This window comes from Monodelphis domestica, chromosome 5, assembly GCF_027887165.1.
Source record: "Monodelphis domestica isolate mMonDom1 chromosome 5, mMonDom1.pri, whole genome shotgun sequence".
Lineage (NCBI taxonomy): Eukaryota > Metazoa > Chordata > Mammalia > Didelphimorphia > Didelphidae > Monodelphis > Monodelphis domestica.
The window spans coordinates 23,728,093-23,752,276 of NC_077231.1; the positions used below are offsets into that span (position 1 = coordinate 23,728,093).

Below are 24,184 nucleotides of genomic sequence, written 5' to 3' on the forward strand. Positions count from 1 at the left end.
ATACCTCCATTTTTTTTTTCATTTTCTATTTGCCTTTTTTAATGATAATTCTGAAAGCATAGCCTGATAGTGGTCAGAAGATTTAAGACTATGGGCAGAGTTGCTTACACAGTGAATGTGACCACAAGAATGTTACTGAATCAGCTACCTTACTAATACATATATATATATATATATACATGTGTGTGTGGTCTGTATTAGGTAGGACCTGCACAAAAGCACTAAATAAACTTTTCCTTGGGATTCTGGAAACACAAATTTATTCTTAGACAAGAGTTCTGCTCAAGTGTACATTCAAGAAATAGAGAGAGGAATATTCCATGGGCAAGTTCTCAGCAGGGGCATGACTCTCTTGGTTAAATAGGTCTGGTGATTGATTCTATTGACCTCATGACATAAATCCTAACTGACTTAGCCATGCTAGAGATAATATAGTCAAAATTCCATTAAAGAATTTTGAGACAAGGATTATTATTGGAAATATATGTCATGGTGATATAACCCTTTGATTTGAAAACTATATTCACCTATTTATACTTTTGCTAAATTTTGTCTAAAATAGTAGTTCTGTGCTCTAACAAAAATGTGTTATACAATTTTGATAATCCTTGGTTAAATGCATAAAAGAGTAGTATAATACTTACAAGTAGGGATTATTTTATTATTTGCATATGCATCCCTAATGCTTAGTATGGGAAGCAGATGAAGAAACAAATATTGAACTTGAACACTCATTTCTTAAGAAATTTAACCAATGTAACCATCTTAGTTGATAGGCAAAAAGAACATCCAAACCACTTTGTTATTGTTGCTCAGTATTTTTCAATTGTGTTTAAATCTTCATGACTGCATCTGGAATTTTCTTGGCAAAGATACTGGAGTGGTTTGCCATTTTGTTTTTCTAACTCGTTTTATAGATGAGGAAACTGAGGCAAACAGTCAGATGACTTGTCTAGGGTCACATAGTTAGTAAGTATTTGAAGCCAGCTTTGAATTCAGGTAGAGAAGTCTTCCTGATGCCTGGAGTGGCACTCTATCCTCTTCAACACCTAGCTGCCCACAAACCATTTTAGCCAACAAATATTTGATATTCTTGTATATGACAGCAGTTTAGAATAGAAATTCATTAGTAAACATTACATTAAAGAATGGTGGAAGGCTAATGGTAGAGTTAGAAAGAGAGAAAGAGAGAAAGAAAGGAAGAAAGAAAGAGAGAAAGAGAGAAAGAGAGAAAGAGAGAAAGAGAGAAAGAGAGAAAGAGAGAAAGAGAGAAAGAGAGAAAGAGAGAAAGAGAGAAAGAGAGAAAGAGAGAAAGAGAGAAAGAGAGAAAGAGAGAGAAAGAAAGAAAGAAAGAAAGAAAGAAAGAAAGAAAGAAAGAAAGAAAGAAAGAAAGAAAGAAAGAAAGAGAGAGAGAGAGAGAGGAAGGAAGGAAGGAAGGAAGGAAGGAAGGAAGGAAGGAAGGAAGGAAGGAAGGAAGGAAGGAAGGAAGGAAGAAGAATGAAAAAAGGAAAAAGAGAGAAAAAGAGAAAGAAAAAAGGGGAAAACTAACAAACTAATCTGAGTGTCACTACCACCATCAATTGGGGAATACAGCTCTTATTATCCCTATTTTTTTCTCATTTAAATTTATTTGTTTGTTACATTAAAAAACCCAGGTAACTCCCCTCTCCGCCTCCCCCATTAAAGAATGCAACATTTCATAAAAAGATATGTGTTTTTTATTTCTATTTATCTGTTCTTTCTCTAGAGGTGGACAAGTCATTCTTCAGCCCATTTTTTTGTTGCCACATATAATGTTCTCTTGGTTCTCCTCATTTTATTCTTCATGTAGGTTTTTCCATGTTTTTCCCAAACTAACCTGTTCATTTATTACAGTGAAATAACATTCCATTGCAATCATATAACACAACTTGTTTTGCCATTTCCCAGTTGATGAGCATCCCTTTCATTTCCACTTCTTTGTCACCCCAAAGAGGGATACTATAAATATTTTAGAAGAAGATCAGGGTTCAAATTTAGAAGGCAGTAAAATTAAAGCATTCCCATTTTAAACATGAGAAAACTATCTCAGAGATATTCTCTGATTTGTTCATGGTCGTGCAGCTAGTTAAGTTAGCACTTGGATTGAAAGATCTTCCTGCTTGACATCTAACCATCTATTTTCTATGCCAAGCTTAACCATATGCTTAATTTATGTTTAAGTGAACATTCAGATAACGGGGTTTGTTTTACATTCAAGTAATATCACAGTTGTACATTCTCAAGAAAACAGACAGGTGGTTATCTTAATCTATCTGTGTTTTCTTTACATTGCTTTAATTTTCTAATTTTCTGAAGACCTGTGTTTTCTGTGATCAAATTTTGGTACTGTGGTTGTCTCTTTCCTGCTTCCCGTTCTTATTCTGCCTCCTTCCCATGTATGTGCAGGAACACACACACACACACACACACACACACACACACACACACACACACACACTTTACATTGCCATTCAGGGTGCTGTTTTAAAATGCTTCAATGAACCAGTAATGCTATGGTTAAGGTTACATGGTCCAGCAGCTTAGCCTCTGGCAACATTATCTGGGGTTTTTTGTGCTTTTCTTCCTCTTCCCTTATCACAGCTTCTCTTTTCACAGTTCACACTTTACACAAACTGTGGCATTTGTAGCAATGTAATGACAAAAGCAAGTACTGAATGTTTTGCTTTATTCATTTCCTTAGATGTTGAAACTGACAGCTTAACACCTCTATTACATTTTATCTGTGAGTCATTGCCCTTGCCAACACTCAAGATAAGAAAGGATCTCTCATGCCAGAAGAAAGAAAGGCAGACTGGGAAGGGCAACAGGGGCTGTGTTAGGGAACAAAATGGATCATAACTTTCTGTTTTGAAAATGAATGTAATATGTCACTCATGAAGTCAAAGATATAAATGAGAAATGTCTTGGGTGAGTTGGGTTACTTCTGTTGCAAAGTAATATTAAACTTCTAGTTAACCATTGGAATGCTCAAAGGGATTCTATGTAGATTGTGTGAATTTTCAAAACATTACTTCAATTCAATCAAGCCAATGTTTATTAAGTGCCTATGGTCACTATCTCTGCTCTAACCCTGGTCTCACTGAAGAAGTGGCCTTTGTCCTACCAAGGACCAACACACCTAAGTAATACCATCCCACCCTGCTTTCTCCAGCAGATTCCTCTATCATCTCCACTCTCTCACTTATTTTCAGTCTCTACTTTTCTGCTGTTTTCCTACTAGCTACAGTCACATAATTTCCATGTCCTCAAAAATCCTCGTTTGACCTATACATCCCTGCTCATTATTATCATATATCTCTCTTCTCTTTCATTACCTAAATGCCCTTCTAAAAATGATTCCTCCATCCCCTTTCCTTCTAACTGTCTTCTTAACTCTGCAATCTGGCTTCCTACCTCATTGTTTAATAGAAACTATTCTTTCTAGTTACTAGTGATCTCTTAACTGTCAAATTAAATGGCCGGATTATCTTCTTGATAGCCTTTTCTCTCTGTTTTTACAAGACCACTATTTTCACTTCTATCTATATGAATGCTCCTTTTGAGTCTTCTTTGCTAGGTCTTCATCCAGATTATGGTCACTAAGCATATCTCCAAGGCTCTAACCTGGGTACTCTCCCTATATTATTTTTCTTGTTTATCTCATTACCTTCCATCTATTCAATTATCAACTCTATTCAAGTGATTAATGGATCAATTTATTTATCCTTATCTCCTAAATGTGGCATTTCTATTGCCTATTAATATCCAAAGTTAAATATCTGGTAAACATCTTAAACTCACCAAGTCCAAAATGGAAATTATTGTCTTTCCCCCAAAACCCTTCCCACTTTCTAACACCCCTATTAGTGTTAAGGGCTCAACAATACTCCATGGCACCCTTGTTTAAAACCTAAATGTGATACTCAAATCTTCACTCATACCAAATATATACAACCTGTGGCAAATTTTATTTTGATTTTCACAGCATTTATTACATATGTCCCTTTCTCTCTGCTCACAGCCACCAACCTTCAGCAGGCTCTCATTATTTTACACTAGGACTTTTAAAATAGTTTTCTGGTTTGTCTCCCTGTCTCAAATTTCTCCCCTCTCCAGTTGATTTTCCAATCAGCTGACAAAATTATCATGCCAAAGTATGCATCTGATTATGCATCCCTTTATTCAATGAATCCCCATTTGTTACCTATTGATTCCAGTATCAAATACAAAATTCTCCCTTTGGCATTCAAAGTCCTTCCTGAGGTACCCCCTCTTTATTTTCCAGTTTTCTTATGTTAGATATCTCTTCATGTAATGTAAAAGATGCAAACACTGGCTTCTTTGTTGATCAAAGAAGACATTCTACCTCCTGTCTCTGTATCTTTTTACTGATTGTCCTCCACATTTTAAATGCTTTTCTCTTCATCTCACATTTTAGATTCTCTGTTTTCTTTCACATCTCAACTATAATCTTACCTTCTTCAAGAAACATTTTCTAGTCTCTCTCAATGCTGTTATCTTCCATCTATTGTTTCCAATGTATCCTGCACATATCTTGATTGTAGACCTTTGTTTTTCTATTCTCTTCCATATTAGACTGTAAGCTCTTTGAGAGTAGGGGCTGATTTTGCTTTTTTTTTTTTTGTATCCTCAAAACTAATTTTCTGGTGCATGATAGGAGTTTAAAAAATGCTTTCTGAGTTGACTTGACATAACTCCATGAATGCTGAGTACCATGTTAGAAGCTAACAAAGACAAAAAGCTAATAAAGATGAAAACAAAACTGCCCTTGGAGCTTGAATCTTGAAATCTTCTTGGAGCTTGAATATGACTGCATATATTGCTTAATTTCAATCCATATTTTAAAATACATTCAGTAAAAATATGTTTATATATGTATGCATGTGTATGGAGATGCTTCCTTCAACCTTTTGATAATTTTTTATAATTGACTAATTGAAAGATCCAAATACCCAAAACAAAGATATATATGTGTATATATATATATATATATGTATACATAGGTATATACATGTGTGTGTGAAAAATAACTAAGAAATCAGCTTTTATGGACAAGGCATTTATTCAAAGTAAAGATAATTGAAGATCTGTGTTTTCCAGAACCTAATATGCATCTGACGAGTCCTTCAGAAAAAAAAAAATACAACAGGAACTCTGGAATCCTTTTGTGACAAGTGTACATAGGCTTGGTTATGGTTTAACCAACAGAAATGAGCATTTTTCTTAATTACCCTAAGGTAAAAGTGAGGTTTCTCACTGAAGGGATTCTTATTTGGATCTTCCTATAAAAAAAGATTCAGAGAATATAGTCTTTACTACCCTCTTCTTCTCTACAATGCCACTTTAGGGTATACAGAGAGGAGTAGTACCACCAGTGTGAGGGTTTGCTGAGCCTTTTTCAGGGCTGCTCATCCACCTTTGGTATCTACCCTTCACCAAACTCTTACCTGTCCTTATGCAGCAGTCACACTCAGGTAAACCCATTTTGGCAGGCAGGCTAAACCTGGATGAGAATTAACAATATACCTCAAAGCATTCAGTGAGTTAGAGGGATATCTACTCTAAGCATGTGAAGAATTCCCCCAGTAGAATGGGCAAATGAGAACAATTTGTCCTAATGTGCATGAAGGGCTAAAGAGGCACTGTAGGAGGGCTTTGAGTGTGGTCAGACATCTGGTCCTTCCCACTTTCACAACATTTTTTTCCTTTTCTCCTTTTCTCCATGCATATGCCATACCCCTAATTCAGGGCCCACAAAGCTCCTTGTTGGACTACTATAACAGCTTTCTAACTTGACTCCCTGTCTCCTATCTCAAGTCTCTCCCCACTCCAACCCAGTCTCCTCTCACCTGCCAAGGCCTTTCTTATGACCATACTAAAGTATAACTCTGACCATCCCCACCTCCATCCCTTCTTAAATCTAGTGCCCTCTCGCTGCTAATTATTTCTCATGTATGATCTGCCTTGTATATATTTGCATGTCGACTCCTCCGTTAGATTGTAAACTCTTTGAGTGCAGAGACCTTCTAGCCTCTTTTTTTTTTGCCTCCCTGGCACTTAGTTCAGTATCTGACACATAGTTGGGGCTTAATAAATGTATACTAGATTGATTGGATTTTTTACAATGGGCTATAATCTCAATGAGTTGACAGTGAGATTTGGCTGTCTGGAAATCTAAAGGAATCTTGGGATATATTAAGAGAAGCACAGCTTTTAGAAGTTGAGAAATAACCATAGCACCATATTCTGTTCTCATTAGACTAAATCTGGAATATTTTATTCAGCTTTTAGTATCAAGGCTGAAGGAAGACATTGATAAGATGGACTGTCCAATGGCGAGCAAAGAGGGTGTCTCCATGAATGACCTTGAATCTATATGACATGTGCAGATCATTGAGAGAAACTAGGCATGCTTATCCTAGAGAAAACTCAAGAGGGACATGATAGCGAACTTCAAGGTTTTGAATGGCTGCCATTAGGAAGAGTCATTAGACTAATTCTGTTTGACCCTAGATAGGGTGGGTAAAAATTGCAATGATGCAAGTTTAGGGCCCATGCCAGGAAAAACTTTCTAACAATTAGAGTTGTCTGAAAATGAAATGAACTCCCTCAGTAAGTGACTCGCCTAGGAGGTCTTCAAAGAAGAGGCTGGATGACCACTTGATGGGAATGTTATACTAGGGATTGATTCCATTTATGTATGGGTTGGAATAAATGGCAGGCTGAGGTTCCCTTCCAACTCTCAAATTCTGTGATTCTGTGGTTCTGTGGTTAGATAATATCAATAAAGCAGGTCAAGCTGATTCCCATGGTGTCCAAGCATTACAGAAGGAAATTTCCAAAGGCAGCATATAATTACTGGCCCCCAGACCCCTTTTCTCCATAAAAATCCAGCAGTTCAAAGTATGGGTTAATCCCTAGAGCCCTGAACAAATGCCCAGTTTCCTTTTGGGGTATGTTGGGGTACTGAAAGTATACCATCTTAACCCATAACAATAGAAAAATTCAGATGTGGTAAAAACTGAAATTGAAATGTGATTGGGGGTCTCTGGTAACTTGGTGGCCAAAGCAAATGACATAACTTTAAATATAAGGCTTCCATTTAAACACTTTTCAAAGAGTTCAAACTCTACCACTTCAAGAATGAGCCATGATGCACTCCAGGGTGCTCTCTGTTCCCAACTATTACATTATCAATATCCACTATAGCTCTCTGAATTTTCTCCACTTCCCATCAACCTTGAATGCCTCTCCCCATCCTCCTCCACTCAGGGGGAATTCTGCCTTTCTGGATCTTTCTTCAACCAGAATATTTACATATTTATTTTAATTTGCTTCATACTATCATCCAGGTGATGTTCCTCAGACAAAGATTTCTTCTCCCTGAAATCACCATTTGGATAAGATACAAAGTCTTTGTCCCTTTTCTCCTGAGATTCCTTCTTTCTTTGGAACTGGATAATTACTCCCATCATACCTTTATCTAGGGGCTACCAAGTCAGCCAAGGGATCTTTCTTCTAGTTAAATTCATATTCATGTGATGCAAAGACAGTTTGACTTCTCAGTGTCATTAGCAATACAAAACTTTTCCAAACAATGTTCCAAGGAATCTCAAGCCATTTCTTGGAAGGAAGTATTTGAACCAACCTGGAAGAAAGGGTACTTGCCAATTAAGAAGACTTTAAAAAATTTCCCCAGGATGCATGGTGTCTTCCAGGAGCTAAGAACCTTGAGGCCCCCAGCAATCGCAAGGGAGATGAAATAAGAAGGAGCTAAAATAATTCAACAGGATCTATGTCTATAAGCAGGTCATCTTTATCAGATAAAACTTCCCAAAGGCAAAATTCAAGAAATTGCTGGACCAACTAGAGAACTCTCTTCCTTCTTCAGGTAACACTAAATTATCATGGCTGTAGTCTGGTGACACCAATTAATTATGGACATGGATTCTAGAAGGGGGACCATCCAACCGCCATAGACACATGATGATAAAACTGTTACTTTGGGAGTCTATTCCAGAATTCAACAATGCCAGCCACTAGAGAATGGTGTAAGAGGGCAGGTTGATCAGATATGATAGCATCAGACCAAATCTCAGATCTTTTTCATAATAAAATGGGTACCTACATAGGCATTTCCATAGAAGGGGCCATATGGACTAAAAGTATATTCTGTAAAAACTCTGATGAGGGTCGGCCTCATTGGCAGATTTGGCCAGCACTACAATGTCATATCCCAAATAGGCATCAAATCCAGTTAGAATGAATCTCTTGCTCTGAGTTGGGCAAAGGTCAAAGGTAATCAACTTGCTAGGCAGAAATGCAGGTGGAAAACCATGCAGGATCATATCCTACTGATCTTTCAAAGGTATACTCCCAAATAACATAAAGAATATTGTTTAACAAAAAAATTTTTTAAACAATTTATTTTAAACAATAAAAATATTGTTTAACAAAAAATATGTCTTATTCTAAGTTAAAGTTATCATACAATTCCTTGTTCAAACATAGGATGACAGCACAGGAACCATTCAACAGAGGGTGTATAATGTTGCTGATATTCTGAGACAATCCTGAAAGTCTTATGATGGGGAATGCTATCCACCTTCCTTTAGGGGAAGATAAAGTTGTAATCTCCTGATTGAATAATGAAGATACTTAGTTCTCTCCTTATAGTGAAGCTAGAATGGTAAGCTAAGTCTACTTTTAGATCTTAATACAAAAAAATGTTAAGTAACTATAGAGGTTAAATTAATCACAAAAAGGTCAAGTAACTAACAAAAGATGAACTTAACAAAGACATGTTAAGTAACTCAAAAATCTAATCAAAGAAAGTGAGAACTAAAAGTATGGGCAGTCCTGGAGAAAGCCTTTGATGTGATTGGTAGATGTGAAAGTTTAAAGGAGGAGACACAAGGGTGAAAGGTCTATATATTTGGGATTTTTTGTCTCTCAAAAAACACCCTCTTTCCCTGGAGAGGTGGATCTGGCTGATCACTTCCTGTGAGTAGCCTGGGCACCAGTTTGATCCTGGAGCTTGAGCCTGGAGGAGCTCCCTCAAACAGCTTCCTTGAGTCTCATGGTGAGTGATGACTGACTTCCTTTTCCCCTGGGCTCAGAGAGATCCCTTTGGCCAAGGCCTTTAACTCCTGCCTGGCTCAGCCTGAGCCAGAGCAGTTTAAATTAACTCTTTCCTCTCCCTTTCTCTTTTCCTTAATTCCTTCTCTCTATATTAATTAAAAGCACCATAATTTCCAGCTGATTTGGGTATTTTATTATTTGGGATATCCCATGGTGACCAAATTAATTTAGATTTTAAGTCACAATGCTAAAATTATCTTTACACCAAGAGTCACATTACTATTAGGCAAATGCCAACTGGATTGGTAAAGAAGGCAAGGCAACATGGCTGAGACTGGATGCCTCAGATCTTAGCAAAACTTTTTTTTTCTTTGTGGAACATAGCAAAGATGAGCAACAAAACTATTGTAAGCTCTTCAAGAAAAGAACTTAGACCCACTATTCTGAAAGGGGATCATCTTTCCTACCATTACTTCCCAAGCTCAGTGGGGGCCTAAGTCCTATTTTAGCCATGAACTGAACATAAACATGAATCCTCTTTATTGTGTTTTCTCCCTCCAGTTAGAATGTGAACTTCTTGGAGTAAGGTCTGTCTCCATTTTCTACGTTATCTCTAAAGTTTAACAGTGCTTTTCCCCCATGAAATATCCTTTTTTTTTAATTTAGGAGTCTCAGTGGAGGGATACAGGAAGGAATGGGAAATTAATTTGGGATAGATGGTTTGAGGGATGATCCTGGCCAAACAAAAGGCTATGAGGACATGGAGGATGTTAGACACTCTTCATTTCTGGAAGTGATCTTGACCCAGTGCTAGAAGTAAGGCAGGGTGAGATGGGGAGCCAGCCATAAGCAGGTGCTTAATCACTATTTTTTCCCTTTCATTAGAGTCTACTTTTTTTAAAAAATCCAAATCTCAACTGTGATCTAATATGTGGTCTCTTTTTGTAAAGGCATCATTTGGTGCTTTTAAGAAAAAAAAATGTTCTAGCTTTCATGGGAACATTCTTTAAAGAACAAACATATGAAAGTGACAGTGTAAATGGAGACCATCAGAACACTTCTGTGGTGATTATGGATTCTCCATAATGAATCTATAAACTTTCCTGATTACTTTTCAGACTTAAGTAGAACAATATTAGGAGTTTATTATGGACAATATCCACATCACCTGGATTCTCCTCATCCACTATGTTCTCCTAAACAAGTATGAATAAGCTGAACCATAGGTTTTCTTAGGGTACATCTCATTTCCTTTTCCCCTCATATGCACCACAATCCAATCATCTAAGGATTTAGAAATAAGGAGTTGCTACCATGGCTTCATTTGTCTGATCATCATACTGTCATTAGTAGTGATTGTCAATGTCCTTGGGAAGTGAGGAGACTCTTTCAGATTGCTGCCCACCAATCTGTGGCAGTATGAGGAAAATTTCAGAATGGTGAAGGCAGCCTCCACTTCTTCCCAAGTGAAAACAAACTGCTCTAACTGGTCTCAAACACAAGAAGAGAGAAAGATTGATAACCCTCTGCCATTCACTAAGGCCAGAGCTACCTGATTCCCAACGTTGATGAGTCAAGAAGGGACACAATAATCAACAGGACTAGATTCAGCTCCCTGTAATCCACTGTGAACTTCCAGGTGCCATTACCACTTTTTTCACTCACTTGTAAGGAGAGTTAATAGAGCAAAGTACTCCAGCCACCTTCTTCCCCATCTTTAAGTAGTAAATACCTTACACACACACTCCTACTCTGAACTCCATAGTTTGGTGGATAGCCTAGGCAATTCTAAGAGTTTCTAATTGGCCCTGCCTATCTAATCTACCTAATCCCAGCACAGAGATTGCTGTTAAGGGTCCATGAAGATACCAGTTCTTAAGAGCTCATACTTTTCATGCCCAATATACACTTACCTTAATTAGTACTTATTACTGAAGCTGTAATCCAGAACAGGGGAGTCGTTTACTCACCTCCACCTGAATAAAGATAGCCCTTCCCTTCATAGTTTATTTCTCCAAAATCCCAGTGGAAACTTCGGGGCCCCTGTAGAGCCTCAGAGCATTGCTTAGTATAATAGTATCCAAAAGTGAAAGACATTTCTCTTTTTCAGGCCACCATGACTTCCTTATGTGGACTGTAATCCCCTCACAGCTCTACAATTAGAATAAATTGAACTTTAGAGGAACCTCTGCCTTTTCCTCTGGACAAGAATTCTTAACGTGTGTGCGTGTGTGTGGGGGTTGTTGAACTTTTGAAAAAGAAATATGTTGATAACTGTACTTGTATACTATGTATACTATATAAAATACTATGTATTTTGTCTATGCATTTAGAAAACATTCTAAGGTAGCCATAGGCTCCCCTAGACTGCCAAGCAAATTCATATAATAATAAATAAGTGTAAGTATTTGCTGTAAGGGGTCCATGACCAAAAAAAAAAAAAAAGTTAACAGCTCCTGCCTTAGAGGCACTCATCCCAGAAGTCCCTCAATTCTAGGTACAAAATCTTCTTCAGTGGCTCAGGACCACCAAGGGGGGGGGTCAGTTCTGGAATGCTCTAATTCAAACTTAGGATGGTCAGAAGGGCCCTTTAAGTCCCTATTCTCCCCTGTAGGGAGATCCTAGACATGAGCCAAAACCTAAGCTTCAAGTATTTTCCCCAGGACTCCAGGGTGGGGCATGTAAAGTTAAAAAAGCAGAGTGTGGGAAAGGAGCCCGACCCTCTTGTTTAGAGGCCAGGTTCCCCTAGGACTGAATCCTGTCCAAACCAGATCATGGATCCGAGGAAGACGGGACACTTAGTGGATGAGGGAGAAGGAAAGGAGAGGGAGAGAGAAAGGGAGGGAGGAGGAGGGAGGGGAGAGAAAAGGAGGAAGGGGGAGGGAATAAGCAGTAGCTTATTATTACAGTAAATTCACTATATGGAAACTAGCATCAAATTGTCTTTAAGTTCGAGATGGAAGGCTGGCTGATAACAAGGCAGAACTGATTTCAGGAGATGACTGTGCCAAGCTGCCTTGGCAAAGTTTGACGCATTTTTGAGCTGGTTCACTTTCTAGTTCTATTGAGTGCCCCGTCTCCTTGCTCTTTTGGGCAACGCGACATTCCCGAGGCTGTCGAGTAGAAGCAATTGCCCGGTCAGAGTGGGAACGGCTAGTCCTTGAGACTCGCAAGCATCCCTTGGAATTTCCTACAATCTCAGCCTCCACTTTATCCCTCCTCCCCTCCTTCTTCGCCTTGTTTTGGTCACGTGAGGGCCGGGGAGGCGTGGGGGGCTCTCCCTGGCCAATAGGAAGAGGCGCCTCGGGTTCCTCAGCTCCCCAGCTTTGCTGCTCGGGTTTCTCACGTTGCTGTGGGCTAGGGAGGGGGTAAAAGTTTTCTGGAGGAGGGAGCTGGCGAGCTTCGGTGCGCGTAGAAGCTCGGACTGCAACTTTGTGGCTTTTTGAAGCTCCATCTTCTCCCGAGGCATGCCCGGAGTTCATTGTTTGGAATAAAAGAAGGAAAGAAAGTTGTGTGCGTGGGCTGCGTGCGTGTGGACTCTCTCAAGCGAGGGAGTTGCTGCTGGGGTCGTGGAGTGAGTGTGCGTGTGCTTGTATACGTTAGTTGGACTGTGGGGCGGGGGCCATTGAAACTGCTGGCCGAGCGGCACAAGGAGCCCCCGCGATGGGCCATTCGAGGCTCCGCGCTGCCGCCGCCACCACACTGGGGCTTAGGCTGTTGCTCCTCAGTCTGCTGGGCTTTGTGGGTTCGGCCGCTGGGCAGAGCAGCAGCAGCAGCCAGAGGAGCGGCGGGCGCCCCACCACCAGTGCCTCCGCCTCCCCGCCGTGCCCTTCTCCTTGCCGTTGTCTCCGGGACCTGCTGGACTGCAGCCGCAGGAGACTGACCGAGCTCCCAGAGCCTCTCCCGCCCTGGGTAGTGCAGCTGTAAGTACTCATTCTTCCGGGACTCGGCCCGGATCGCTCCCCCCCAGGAATGCGGCTCTAGCCCGAGACCGTGCTGGGACCAGTGCCCGGGAAGGCGCCTAAGCCTGGGCGGTCGGCTGGATGCTTTTCTTGGTACCCTCTGGGCGGGGTGGGGGCGCGGTTGGAGAAGGAACCCCTTCTCTCGGGTTCCCAATACTGAATCAGGAACTGGCCACTTAGCCAAGAGGAACGAGTCCAGAGGCAACCTGCCGCCTCCCCAGAGTTGCTGTTTGACCCCAGGTTGGGATCTTGCGGTTTCAGTTGAATTTCTTCCTAATATCGCGGCCTTCCTGGCCTCCCCATTTCCCCAGACACCAAGTGGGCTCCACGTTGCAGTTGGCAATTTGCGCAGGCACTACGTGATCCTTTCTAATAGCCTTCATGCTACAAAGGGATCTGCTTGTTCTCTGCCCCTGTTTACCATACTGTTCATTCGGAATTTTACAAAAAGAGGCCTTTTGGCTTCCCACTTCTCCTACGGTTATTAGTTCCTGGCTCTTTCTCATACAAGGTGGTGAAAAATCAAATGAAATCACACTGGGCCTGTTGCTTAAGTAGGTGAATTGCTCTCTTTAGCAGGAGGTGATTGGAAGAGACTGTGACTTTTAAAAAATGGGGCAAGAGCTCTACAACTTGGGGATTGACATGTGAAGGCTGCATGCCTAAGACTGTGCCATATGAGTAGCAGAAAAAGACAGAAAATGTTGGTATTTGGAGATCTCTCCCAGTTAGTGCCTCCTGGTTTGGGGAAATTTAGGGACCTACTTTTTTTTATTTTTATGGGAGCATATATTTTAAAGTAGTCTTCTAAGCTGAAAAGAAAAAAAAAAGTGCACTTTATAGGACTGAAATTGGGCCTACTAGAGTCCTGTGTGGTGATCCAGAAAGAAAGTAGCTTTAGATTCCATAATTGAAAAAAAATTATCTTAATTTTGAGGAATGGTAATAGACTTTTGTCCATCAACTGGAATATTTGTTTCCTAGTTTTCCAACAACTGAACATTTTAGACTGGCTGTTTAAAAAAAAAAAACTTTAAAAATCATGCATTGTGTTTATCAAAATCTTAGACCTTAGAGATTTGATGTCCATTGGTATAATTGCAAAAAAATTACTAGAAACCTTAGTAGAAATCTGTGCTTTAAAATAAGGTAAAATTGGAGGACTGAATTTATTTTTCATTTTTGTCATCAAGATGATAAACTAGTAAGAGTTTTTTTTTTTTTTAATTTATTTATTTCCATTGTCTGCCATGTGCAAGGTGCTTTCCTAGGCAGTGGTCAAGCAAGACACAAATGAAGACACCACCTCTCCTCAAGGAGCATACATTTTATTGTTTAAGAACAAGAGATGAGGTCTTTACAAACAGGAAGACTTCCAATTAGCTGTGGCTAATTCTGTTCATTTGCCTCATCTGGAGGTCCTGCTGCCTCATTCATGAAAAGTGAATGGCTCTATTGAGGACATATGGAACTGAACATTGCAATGACTGGAGGTGGGCAGCGATGAATAAGCCTGGCCTGAGAAAAAGAAAATGAACTTTTCTTTTTCACAGGTAGGCTAAAAGGGCTTTTCTCACCCAGTGAAATCTAATTAACGTTGAAGAATTTCATCTAGACTGACTGAATTTAACCTTACAGATATAATCCCCCCTTTTTGTGTGTGTGTGTGTGTGTGTTGGTTAAATCTGGTAGATGATCTTAAAAGGCAGCTGTTTCCCTTGGTTGTAAGTTGTTAAACCAAAGGGGGGTTCAATAACAATTTAAGCATTGTCTTAAAAGTGCACTGACCTAATTAGGATTTTGTTTTGCAGATAATTTGGTGGTGCACTAAAAACAAATTGCAATTTATTTGGTTAGTGCAGTCTTTAATTACATTTCCGGCCTGTAGTAAATTGTCTTTCTGCAAGTTCACATTCCTGAAACTTATGTGAAAATAAGTCCCACTTGTATAAATAAGCAGAGGGTCTGTTGTCAGAAACCCTGCTGTGATCACTCATTGGACAGCTGTGTCATTCTTGTACTTCTGTGACTTTTAACCATCTTTGTAGGTGTCACCTACCGTGTGGTCCAAATTCTTTCATGTAAATGCTTCTTTTGTTTGTGGAGAAAGCTTTAGGGGGCCCTTCTCTGCACTTTATAAAGGAAGGGATTGGGACAACATGTGGAATTGGGTTTTGCAAAACCTTTGCTGTTCTCTCATTTGAAAATCTTTGGCTGGATGTGGGGAAGACACCTACTGCTTGTATTTTGCATAATTAGAAAAGCTGGGTGGGGGTATTTGGAGATAAATGTTTTGTTTTTAAGTCTGAGAGTAAGCAAGAATTTCTTTTTGTTTCTCGGCATTTTATACTTGGTGTGAACAAATTAACACCTTTTTCCCTTAGGCGAATGAAGTAGTGAAAGTTTGTCTTTTCAAGAGTTGTTGGGTTTTGTTGTTTTGTTTTTTTTAAAGAAAACTTCCTTTCAAAATAACTTTGATGGTTATCTTTTGTTAGAAAGTTGCTATCTAGTGAGTTTCTAGTTGTTTGTAACTGTTGATGTTAAAAAAAGAAAAAGCTTAATTGTAGTTTTGACCCTTGATTAGTATTGCCTTGGAAGCATCCTATGGGAAGAAAGTGAGCTACGATTGTAAACAAAAGTATTCTACTTAGCCTGCCTCATAGAAAGTAAAATTAATATTTGAATGAAAGTGGTTCTTTAAGAATTAAAAACTGATAAATATTTGGAAACACTTTGTTTACAGCTGCCTTTAAAGTTGGATTTGAGTTTACTTCTAGAGTATATACTCAGAATCTGAAAGAATGTTGCCTTTTTAGAATTAAAGTTTCATAGCCAGGCAGGGAAAAAGTTGTACTCTTGCCAATCAGCGTCTCAAGTATTATTAAATTCTCCCTGGAATTTCAGAATTATTTACCTTATCACCTAGGAATTTTTGAGATCTCCATGAGGCTCAAGTGGATGTCCAAAAGGTAGTCTCCCTAATGTTACATCTTCAGACTGGGCCTCATTCTACATCCTCTCAGTCTTTATAAACCAGGATTGTCAGGGAGAAAATGGCCTTTATGGTTTTCACAGCTGTTTTTCTGTATTTTCCAGACGAAAACTTGAACATAGCAAGCTGATTTATGAGTCACTTTGGATCAGTGTCTTAAAACAGCTACAGCCTGGCTTTTTGTTTTTTAGCCTTACAGATTTCTGCTGAATTAGCAGCTCTACAGGCCCCAGTGGGATTGATTAAGAAGCTGTTGCTGGATTTGCATTTTAAAATTTGACTGGAGAGTCAGGTTTCTGAATGCTAAAAGGAAGAAAAGGCTAGCTGTAACAAAATGCTGTAAATTAAATTTTTTCATCTTGTTCACTCTCTTACAAAGACATTCCTGAAGAGGCTCCTCTCTGTGAGGCCTTAATTTCAAATATTTTGCTCTTCAAGTTCTTAGTAAATATTTAAATTCCCTTCCCACCTGTTGCCCCCTTCCCTTGGCCCCCCCTACATACACACATACCTCACCTTTACCACCTCTCTTGTATTAAATATATATATATATATATATATATATAGTCCTAAAGAAAAAGTCTGTTTTGCCTTTCTGAAAAGGAATTGAAATTTCAGATTTTTTAAAATTCTGAAATTCAATATGTTAAAGCTGTCTGGGAGTATACCCTATATACTACATGGGCTTATGTTTAGGAGAATATGGCCTATCATCTATGTAATAAGAATGTTTTTTAATTGAAGCTGTAAGAAAGCTTAATTGAGCTATTTGAAAGTTTCACAGCTTCAAGTGTTTAGTTGTAGAAACAACTTTAGGAAAGAATCTTTCTTTCTTTTTACCTGCCCCCTATAATATGGTTTTAATAGTGGAGAAACCCCAGGAGTGGAAGTATGGGACAAGTGTTTCCAAATTCTGCACCTGGATTAGAGAAGACCTTATCTCTTGCATGTTCCTGAGGTCAAGAGAAAGGCTTCCCACTCTTAAACACCTACTGTAGGATTCTCAAAAATTTATTGGTTGTAGTTTTAAACAATTATCTCATCAGTTTGGGTGGTTAACATGAGAAAAAGATTAAATGATACATATGTATTTATATTTTTTCATCTTTGGCCAGCCCCCACTACCACTAAAAACAAAAGAAAAGAATATATGAATATATTTTAAAGGAATTCAATACGCATACAACCAAGCTTATAAATTATGGATCCTCCAGTACTATTGTCCTCTCCTCCACTGACTTAAAACATTAAGAAGTAATAGGAAAATACAGATGTATATGTATATAACCCTGGTAATTCATTTTGAAAAGCATTTCTCAACCCCTACTATGTGCATAATGACATTTAATGTTTGTGACTATCCAAAGGCACTTAAATGGCAATAGAAGACTGTATATTGTCCTCATTTGGCTTTGTAGGTAAAGTACTGTTTTCTTTGATGTATTTTCTGAAAATACATGGGAAATCAGTGGATATCAGTGGTGCTAAAAACGAGCACAATTTTTGTTTGAAACATAATGTGAATTGTTCTGCTCACGGTTTCCTTGATCGACTCCAGATGGATGTGAGCTTGAGTTGTAAGTGAAAGTGTCTGGCTCCACTATGGTGATCATACACAGCAGTGGTTGTAATTGCAGGATTTTTATAGTTTAAATACTCTGCCAGATTTTTTTTTCATGTTATAACCCTAGCAGAACAAATCTACTCATGTCTGTTACTGTCTGGTAGGTCCTTAGGCAAAAATGTTTTGAATAAAACCTTAGCAGAATTTTTGAGGTGAAACATAGAAATCCAGGTTTACAATTAATATCACTAATTCTGGATGGGTATGAGTACCGATTAGGAACTCAATAGCCTTAGAATATTGCACATTACTCATATGCCCACCTTAAATCAGTTGTGTCTTCTCCAACAAACTTTGGTTATCTACATGGTTAATTAGCATTTTAAACATTGAAAGAATTAATCCTTTAAAGGTTGGTTAACCGAAATTGAAGGGGAAACTCCTAGCCAGACTAATTTCTAGTCTGAATTTTGTGGCTTTTGTGATCTGTTTAGTGATTCCATTTTCTTTACACCAAGTTGAAGACACCCATTCTTTAGAGCTCATCCTCCTCTTTGGTCTTTAAATATTAAGGCAACAATTCTGCAAAACTATTGAGTTTTATATCAAAAGTGACTATCCCACCTTCTCTTTATATTATGGAAATAGATACTCTCAAGAATCTTGAGATTTTCAGTAGGGAAGGGTTTTTCTTTTTTTCTTTTAAGCCCTACATTTTCTTTAACAGGATTTTAACGAATAATTTGTCCTGTTCAGTAGGTAATACAGTAGTTGTTTCCTCATAGTTAATCTATGTTTAAACTGTGTGGTTTTTAAAAAATAAATTAATAAGAAGGTTGAATTGAATGATTCCAGGAATCAAGGACTGAAGACTTAAAATGTTTACACAAATACTGAGATTGTCAATAATGAAATAAGTGAATCCAAGGAAACAAACATGTTTGAAAAGGGATCTCTATTTTGTTTGGCTCTAACAAGGGCTTTAATACTTAATTTTATGGTAATAAGATTTCTTCAGAGGCTGCAGTTTCAGCAACCTGCCTAATTAGCCACTTTTCGCATGGCATGACTTCATCATATCAAGGGGAGAGGAACAACCGGTTCACAAAGGGCCTGTTCACCAGGTGCCAAGAGCCATCTTTTTAAAAGTTTGTGGGTTAAAAGCATTGGAAACTGCCAAACTTCTAGACTCATTTTGTTCTCAAAATTGGTATTTTTGTTGTGAAGTAGTTCATGGAAACTATGTAATAGAGCAAGTTTTATATACTCTATCTAATGTTGATGGAGACGCAACATAATCTCAATGTAGATAGTTAAGCTCTATTAAACATTGCTGGGTCTATTGATGCTAATTTTATTTTTCTTACCTCACAGGGACTTAAGTCACAACAGATTGTCTTCAATCAAAGCAAGTTCTCTGAGTCAACTCCAGAGACTTCAAGAAGTGTAAGCAATATTAAGTACTTTTGTTCTAGGTCATTTTAAACTTGGTGTTTAGATAAAGTAATATGTTTACCCACATTTACACACATGTGTATATCTATGTGTGCAAAAATCTATATATCTGTGTATATATGTGTAGAAACATATTCATGTGTATTAAATACATATATGTTACATATGTATTTATATATGTATATTTGTAAAATATCCACTTGAGTAATATTACTTGAAATTTGGGAGGCCAGAATATCATTTTTTAAAAAAAATTTACCATTATACCTATGCCATTGGACTGATTTATGCTTCGTGAAATCCCTAGGAAACTGAACAACAATGAATTCGAGGCCATACCTAATCTGGGAGCAGCAGCAGCAAATATCACCCTTTTGTCCCTGTAAGTAAATATCACTACTTTTCACGTATTAGGGCAATGGCTCTCTACCATGGTACCAGTGCTTAAAGTTGTGGAAAACAAATGTGCATGATGTTAGTATAGCATATCTGATGTATTGTGTTATGAAGACAGGTGCAAGTAATTTAAATATATATATATTTTTTCCTGATTTTTTCCTGATTTAAGATCATTGTGTTTTATAGCCTGTGATTGTAGAGCAGCCTAAAGTTATGTAACGTTGTCACCATGCAGCCATATCTTGTTTTTGTTGCCAAGATTCGTGCAAATCACCTTCAGCCTTTATGGACACGTTTGATGATGTATATACAAACTAAGGACTTAATTCCAGTGGTGGTGTTTAGAGCTTGGCATTGTGCCTGGGGACTATGGATTACGTATTTCCTCATGGAGAAAGATCAGCACTGTTTTTTGAAAAGTAGTAGGAGTTAGTAATAAGCCATCATATGTCTCTCAAAGTGGCGCCAGTAATGAAAGTCAGGATTTTGTGTATAGATTTGGAAACGTTGACCTAAAATATCAAGTTATCAAATTAAAATTGAATATGTGGTTGAGGACATAAATACTTTTGGCTACTATGTTTTCTGTATAAGTTTTTCATTAAAATTAAGAACATTTTCCAGTTTCCAAACAGTTAGGCCAGATTACGTGTTTAGGAGTTCTACTTTTGAGATTGGGCTTGGTCTAGCTTTTCATTTTCAGAGGAAAATGGAATTTTTCAAATGCAAATCCTTTTGTTTTTATATAAATCTTGGATGTAGGAGTCAAGAAACAAACGTAGGAAACTCGAATCACTTTAGGTTGTTTAATAAACCAGTGAAATTAGGAAAAATATATAATTCTTTTCTTAAAAAATATTCCTACTTGTTGTTCCTGGGAAAGGTGTTAGAAAGGTTGAAGTAATGCAGTAAATTTCAGGGAAGCTGTTCAGTTAATTAAAATGATCACTCTTCAATTGCCTACATCTGGTGATTTATAGAGGTTTGTTTTTACTGTGTGCCTAGGTCAACTAAGTCCCTGGTGCAGCCACTGCGTCTGCACTCTTCTGTTTGAATAAGAACTAAATGACATCTGATACTGAGGTGGTTTTTCCACAGATCCAAATCACAAAAGAATGAAAGAAAAAGCAGATGGTATTTGACCAATAACTACAGAATTTTAAAAGGAACTTGTGAGTGGGTGGGTGGAGGTGTGCTATATCCTAATTTTTAAGCCGAATTTCTGTCTCTTTCATAATTGGTTGACTTTTTTAGAATTCTGTGAAGACCCAGTTGTTGTTTTTTAACTTATCTTTAGGCAAATTTAACTCCTGAGAAGCTGCCATTTGACGCTGAGGTCTTTGCCAAGATATTGAGTGATTCCCCTTAGAACACTCAATAGATACTCCTTGAGGTCACTAGATACCTTATGACTGTTGTTAAAGGCACAAATCCAAAAGAATTGGCTGTGGAGACAGTCAGAAATGGAATATTATTGTGTGCATGGTGGTATAGGAAAATCTTGTAGTTTTGGAGAGGAGGAATGTGACAAAGAGGGCAAAAATTAACTAGGGAACCTAGTGTTATATGAAGAAATAGTCCAGTGATTTAGAGTTTTAAAGATATAATTAGCAATCAGAAAAAAGGAAAGGTTGAATTTGAAAAGTTAGATGCTTAGATTATTTTGAACTTTTGAAGTCTTCCTTCCCCATACATAAAATAAAACTAATCAATCTCATGTTTTTTACTATCTTATATTTTCTCATTAATGATTTCAATGATTATTTGACAACATTCAGATAAAGAGTTATGAAATAGCTCTGCATTAGCCAAAGATCATTTTCTCTTAGGTGTAAACATAATGTAGCAAAATTCTCAAAATCACTTTACTGCCACCCCCATTTCAAATGAGAAGATTCTGAAAAGTCTCCTTGTCTGACCTATTCTAATCCTTTCTTCTGTGGATATCCCCTCTGACCATAGGCTTTAAGTAATGTGAAACACATGTGTATTTTTAAAATTTTATAAAACATTCCATAAGATAGATGAGGTGCTACTCTAGTGGGAAACACCTTTTCTTTAAAAGGGAAATTGTAGCTAGAAAAACCCAAAGTGTATTATTTCAATTGATGGTCCATTTTGTCAGAATAAAATGTGATCAGTGAATAAGAGGAATGAGGAGCTTTTGGAGAATTTAGATGGGGTCCTTTCTCCACTCTAGCCTCTAAATACTGGCCAAAACAATCTTTTAAAAATGCATATCTGACTGTCATTCCCCTGCTCAAAAACCTTTACTAGATCCTCATTGCTCTAGAACAGAATACTAAAGTTTTAACTCGGCATTTAGGGCCCTTCCCCTCTTTGGACCCGCACACTATCTCCAGCTTTATTTCATACTACTCAGTGACTTTATGAATTTTATTTTCTTTACAAACTTTACTCCTAGCAGAGATTAAGCTGGATTATATGTGGGAAATTAGGGATGGATTTCACAGAGGCTGAAGATTGAGTTTGAGAAACAGCTAAGAATGAGGATTTAGTATTACATAGTGAAGGCATAAGGAAACCACTGACAGTTTTTGAGTTGAAAAGTGATATGGGTTGGGATTGTGCCTTGAGAAGATTACTTTAGCAACTCTTTGGAAGATGGATTGGAGAGGGTAGACTGGAATTAAAATCAAATGGGCTGTTGTAGGACTTCAGATAAGAGGTAATGAAGGGGTAGAGTAGGGTAGTTTTTCTAAAATATAAGTGGGGGACAGATGTAGAGAGTGGTGTGGTGAACTGAATGTTGGATTTGAAACTAGAGACTATGGCATCCAACTGTAGCTCTGCCACTTACCTGGGTGACCTTGAGCACCTCACTAAAACACTTCTGTAAAATGAAGAAGCATTTCTACGATCCCATGATACTTTGAGGTAGAATCAGTAAGACTTGAGAATGTACCAAGGATGGAGGGGTGGGAAGGTGAGGTCAGAGTCAACTCAGAAGAGAAGGGTGCCATTGATAGAAATAGATCAGTTCAGAGGAGAAATGAGTGAGAGAACAATTTCCATTTTGGACATAATGAGTTTAAGACACCTAGAGGACCTCTAAGGGGAGATGTCTAGCAGGCGGTTGACAATTTGGAATGGGAGTTCAGGAAGAGAGAATAGGCAAAGGATTTCAGGCAATTGTCTGGCAAAACCCTTTTTGCATTTTGTAATGACTGTGCCAAAGGCATTGGTTTTCTGTGGCATGAAAATTGCCACAGTTGGAAATTACCACTAAGTCATTAGTAAAGCTGATGTCACATAAAGTAAGTTGATTTTGTCTATTTCTCTCAAAATTCAGGGACATCGTGTGATAATTGGTGAAAGGCAGTTTAAGTGATGTTTAGTTACATTTATATAGCGACTCTCTTATTAACCATTGCTTATATTCAGCAATCCACTTCTGTGTAGTGAGCATTTTTTATTCCATTTATACACTTAGCGCCTAAGCCTGGCAGTCAAATAATTTTAAACACCTGCCTTGGGCCCAGCAATAAGTATAGGTATTTTGATATTAGAAAGAGACATTGTATGTTTGGGATAACAAAGCATATGGATAATAATTAGAGGCAAATAAGTAAAGGATAGAAGCATGATCTCCCTGGTTTGCATACTCTCTCCCTTTTTTTAAACCTTTACCTATCCTCTTAGAATCAAAATATTGATTTTAAGGTAAGAGAATGTAAGAGCTAGGCAATGGGGATTAAGTGACTTGCCCAGGGTCAAGGAAGTATCTGACACCACATTTGAACCCAGGACCTCTCATCTCCAAGCCTGGCTCTCAATCCACTGGGCTACCACCTAGCTACCCCATTCCTCATTTGTATTGATATCTTTTGTATGACATCTCTCTGAATGTCTCTCCCTCCCTTTTCAGAAAGCTGTCTCTTATAACAAAGAATTTAAAAAGATGGAGGCCTGGGGAAGTTCAGCAGAACTAACCAACATAATCAAAAAATGTGACTGTATTTTAGTGTTCCCACACAAACACTGCTACAGAGATAAATAGGGTTGGGGAAAGAGATAGTCTTCTCATCTCTCTTTTTTGATGCTTAACTTGGTCTTTATAATTATTTTCACAGCATTCAGCTTTAATTGTTTGAACTCCTTGAGGCCAGGGACTTTTTTTTTTCATTCCCATAACTTGGCATAATGCCTATTATATAGTAGATGCCTCATAAATGTTTATTGATTAACTATTGCCATGCTTTTCACTTTCATTGTTGTAACAATGTGAATCATGTATATTTTCTTGGTTCTGCTTCATTTGGAATTGGTTCCCCTGAGTATTCCCATGTATCTCTCTGTTTAGCATTTCTCATAGTGCTGTAATAGTTCATTACAATACTCTAATCTCTATAGTTATTACTTCATTGCTGGGCATTGACTTTGTTTCTGTGCTCTTACCAGAAAAAAAAAAGCCATTCTAAATGTTTAGTATTTATAGGGCCTTTCTTTATACTTTCCTTGGAGCATAGTCTAGCAATGGAATATCTCTGTGTGTGTATTGTATATGTTATATATTTTAATAATATGTTTTAGTCATTTTCTTTGCATACTAAAAATTGCTTTCCAGAATTGTTAGACCAGTTCACAGTTATTAGAGTTCCCTGCTTTCCACAGCTACTTCATTGAGGAATATTCACAACTTTTGTCATGTTTGCTGGTTTCTCTAAA

At 38.0% G+C, this 24,184-nt stretch overlaps 1 protein-coding gene across 2 annotated transcripts in view; it reads left to right on the forward strand.

The window, feature by feature from the left end:
• Positions 1-24,184, forward strand: part of LRIG3 (leucine rich repeats and immunoglobulin like domains 3) — a 129,727-nt gene that overhangs the window by 59,588 nt on the left and 45,955 nt on the right. Inside the window, exons 1-3 of one of the 2 annotated variants that reach the window (XM_001375178.5) lie at positions 12,434-13,046; positions 19,016-19,087; positions 19,404-19,478. In XM_001375178.5, the coding sequence (XP_001375215.1) occupies positions 12,787-13,046; positions 19,016-19,087; positions 19,404-19,478 (407 nt within the window). In that variant the 5' untranslated portion in view covers positions 12,434-12,786. Of the gene's footprint in view, positions 1-12,433; positions 13,047-19,015; positions 19,088-19,403; positions 19,479-24,184 lie in introns of those variants that run through there. The other variant, XM_056797705.1, reaches the window with a different exon arrangement.